This window comes from Octopus bimaculoides, chromosome 1 (assembly GCF_001194135.2).
Source record: "Octopus bimaculoides isolate UCB-OBI-ISO-001 chromosome 1, ASM119413v2, whole genome shotgun sequence".
Classification (NCBI taxonomy): Eukaryota; Metazoa; Mollusca; class Cephalopoda; order Octopoda; family Octopodidae; genus Octopus; species Octopus bimaculoides.
The window spans coordinates 198291690-198294549 of record NC_068981.1 but is presented as its reverse complement, the minus strand read 5'-3'; the positions used below and the strand labels follow the sequence as shown (position 1 = coordinate 198294549).

General features: G+C 41.9%; 2 protein-coding genes across 2 annotated transcripts in view; both read right to left on the bottom strand.

Moving 5' to 3' along the window:
* Nucleotides 1–2854, bottom strand: part of LOC106880777 (uncharacterized) — a 31519-nt gene extending 28665 nt beyond the window's left edge. Inside the window, exon 1 of the mRNA XM_052973793.1 lies at nucleotides 2632–2854. Within this exon, the coding sequence (XP_052829753.1) occupies nucleotides 2632–2845 (214 nt within the window). The 5' untranslated portion in view covers nucleotides 2846–2854. The remainder of the gene's footprint in view (nucleotides 1–2631) is intronic.
* The window catches only part of LOC128249665 (protein mono-ADP-ribosyltransferase PARP14-like), an 80404-nt gene that overhangs the window by 54568 nt on the left and 22976 nt on the right, over nucleotides 1–2860 (bottom strand). The window lies entirely within an intron of this gene.

Here is a 2860-nt window from a genome sequence, read left to right as displayed (position 1 = left end):
TTTACCAAGGAAATAGAAATGAAATTCGGATTAGAAAAATGTGCCAAAGCAACCCTGAAAAGAGGAAAATTAGTTAAAAGTAGCAATATAACACTAGATAAAGCCAATGAAATAAGAGAACTAGACGAAAGCCAACCATATAAGTATTTAGGGATTTTGGATAAAAAAAATTGAGTAGTTGCCATAAATTGATTGCAGAGCATTGAATGATGGAGAAGAAATACCAGACTGGTTGACAAAAGGAAGAATGGTTGATGTGCATCAAAAGGAAATGCTGCTGACAAATTACAGGCCAATTTCTTGCTTCTCATTAACATGGAATTTAACTGTGAGGAGGAATTGCAGCAGAACTGTACAAATTTCTTGATGAAAACGATATATTACGGATGGAACAAAAAAAGGCTGCAGAAGGAGATGCAGAGATACGAAAGGTCAACTATTGATAGATAAAATGGTAATGCAAGATTGTAAAAGAAGGAGAACAAATCTGGGAATGGTAGGGATTGACTATTGCAAAGTTTATGATACGATTCCACATTTGTAGATCATCGAGTGCTTAAATCTGTTTGGAATTGCAAAGAATATAATGTGTTTCCAGAAGAGAAATATAGTGGGATGGAAGACTGAACAAACATTTTACGGAAAAAGCTTGGGCACCCTGGGTATCAGAAGAGGGCTTTTCCAAGGTGACAGCCTATCTCCATTGCTTTTTGTTCCCTGCATGATATTCCTAACCTTGGTACTCAGGAAAATGAACCTGGGGTACCAACTAAAGGGAAAATCCCAAACAATCAACCACTTTGTCTTCATGGATGATTTGAAACTGTATGACAAAGAGGAGACACAAGTGAGTTCCTTGGTCAACATGTTCCACTGTTTTAGTGCTGATATTAGAATGGAATTTGGACTCAACAAGTGCAGAATAATCTACCTAAAAGAGGCAAGATACAGTCCCTGGCAGGGATAGAATTACCGAATAGAGGTGATGCATTAGATACAAATAATTACATAGGTATCAAGTTACTGGATCAGGTAATGAAAGTCACGGAGCGGGTCACAGCCCAGCTAATTAGAGAGAGAGAGTCAGTCAAGATGAGATGCAGTTTGGGTTTGTGCTAGGGAAAAGCACCACTGATGCTATATTTCTGGTAAGACAGCTGCAGGAGAAATACCTAGCCAAAAATAAACCTCTGTACCTAGCATTCGTTGACATGGAGAAAGCCTTCGACAGGGTCCCCCAATCCCTTATCTGGTGGCCAATGCGGAAACTAGGGATAGACGAATAGTCAGTGAGACCTGTACAAGCCATATACAGGGATGCTGTCAATAAAGTGGGGGTTGGCAACGAGTACAGTCAAGAATTCCAGGTAGAAGTTCACCAAGGATCAGTCCTCAGCCACCTCCTATTCATCATAGTCCTCCAGGCAATAACAGAGGAATTCAAGACAGGATGATCTTGCTCTAATAGCCGTGTCACTGCCAGAACTAGAGGAGAAGTTTGAGGTGTGGAAGCAAGGTCTAGAACCGAAGGGCCGTAGAGTCAATCTAGCAAAAACCAAAATCTTAATAAGTAGGAAGGCAGACAAACCACAAATCCCTTCAGGTAGATGGCCCTGCTCAATCTGTAGAAAAGGCATAGGTAGAAACCCCATAAGATGTACCCAGTGTAAGCTATGGACACATAAGAGGTGCAGCAACATCAGAGGAAGGCTAACTGGGAAGATAGTTTTTGTGTGTGGCAGATGCTCAGGAGCAATAAACACTGGAAATGTGCAGAGAACAACTTCTGCCACATTCCACGGAGAAAAAATACAAGTAATTGATAACTTTTGTTACCTAGGTGACCAAGTCAGTAGCTGGGGTGGATGCTCTGAAAGTGTAGCTGCTAGAATAAGAATAGCCTGGGCAAAGTTCAGAGAGCTCCTACTTCTGTTGGTGACAAAGGGCCTCTCGCTCAGAGTAAAAGGTAGACTATATGATACATGTGCATGAACAGCCATGCTTCATGGCAGTGAAACATGGGCCGTGACTGCTGAGGACATGCATAAGCTTGCAAGGAATGAAGCCAGTATGCTCTGCTGGATGTGTAATGTCAGTGTGCATACTCGACAGAGTGTAAGCGCCCTGAGAGAAAAGTTGGACTTAAGAAGCATCAGATGTGGAGTGCAAGAGAGACAACTGCACTGGTATGGTCATGTGTTGTGAATGGATGAGGACAGCTGTGTGAAGAAGTATCACACCCTAGCAGTTGAGGGAACCTGTGGTAGAGGTAGACCCAGGAAGACCTGGGATAAGGTGGTAAAGCACAACCTTCGAGCATTGGGCCTCATCAATGCAATGACAAGTGACCAAGACCTTTGGTGATATGCTGTGCTTGAGAAGACCCAGCAAGCCAGTGCAGCATAACCAGCCCATTTAAGAGTACTCCTCAATCAGTGGGTAATAAACTGTGCTTGCGAAAACCTGTTGAGGCAAGTGAAATTGTTGTCGTGGTCGTTGCCAGTACTGCCTGACCTGGTCCTCGTGCTGGTGACATATAAAAAGCACCCACTACACTCTTGGATTGGTTAACGTTAAGAAGAGCATTCAGCTGTAGATTAAAATAAAGAGAGGGAAAATAAAATTACTTACCAAATGCCTCTTTAAAACTTACAATGTAAGTACCATTGGTTTCTTGTTGTATTGAAGAAATATCTCCACCAGAACTTTTTTTTCTGTCTCCAAAATAGCTTCCAAGACTCTCAGAGCTGACATTTGAAGAAACGTTTTTCACTTGAACACTGTTTATTTCCTCAATTGTATCCACTTTCAGTGGATTTCCATTCAAGGGGTTTTTTTGGCACATCTTCTGAACGTACTC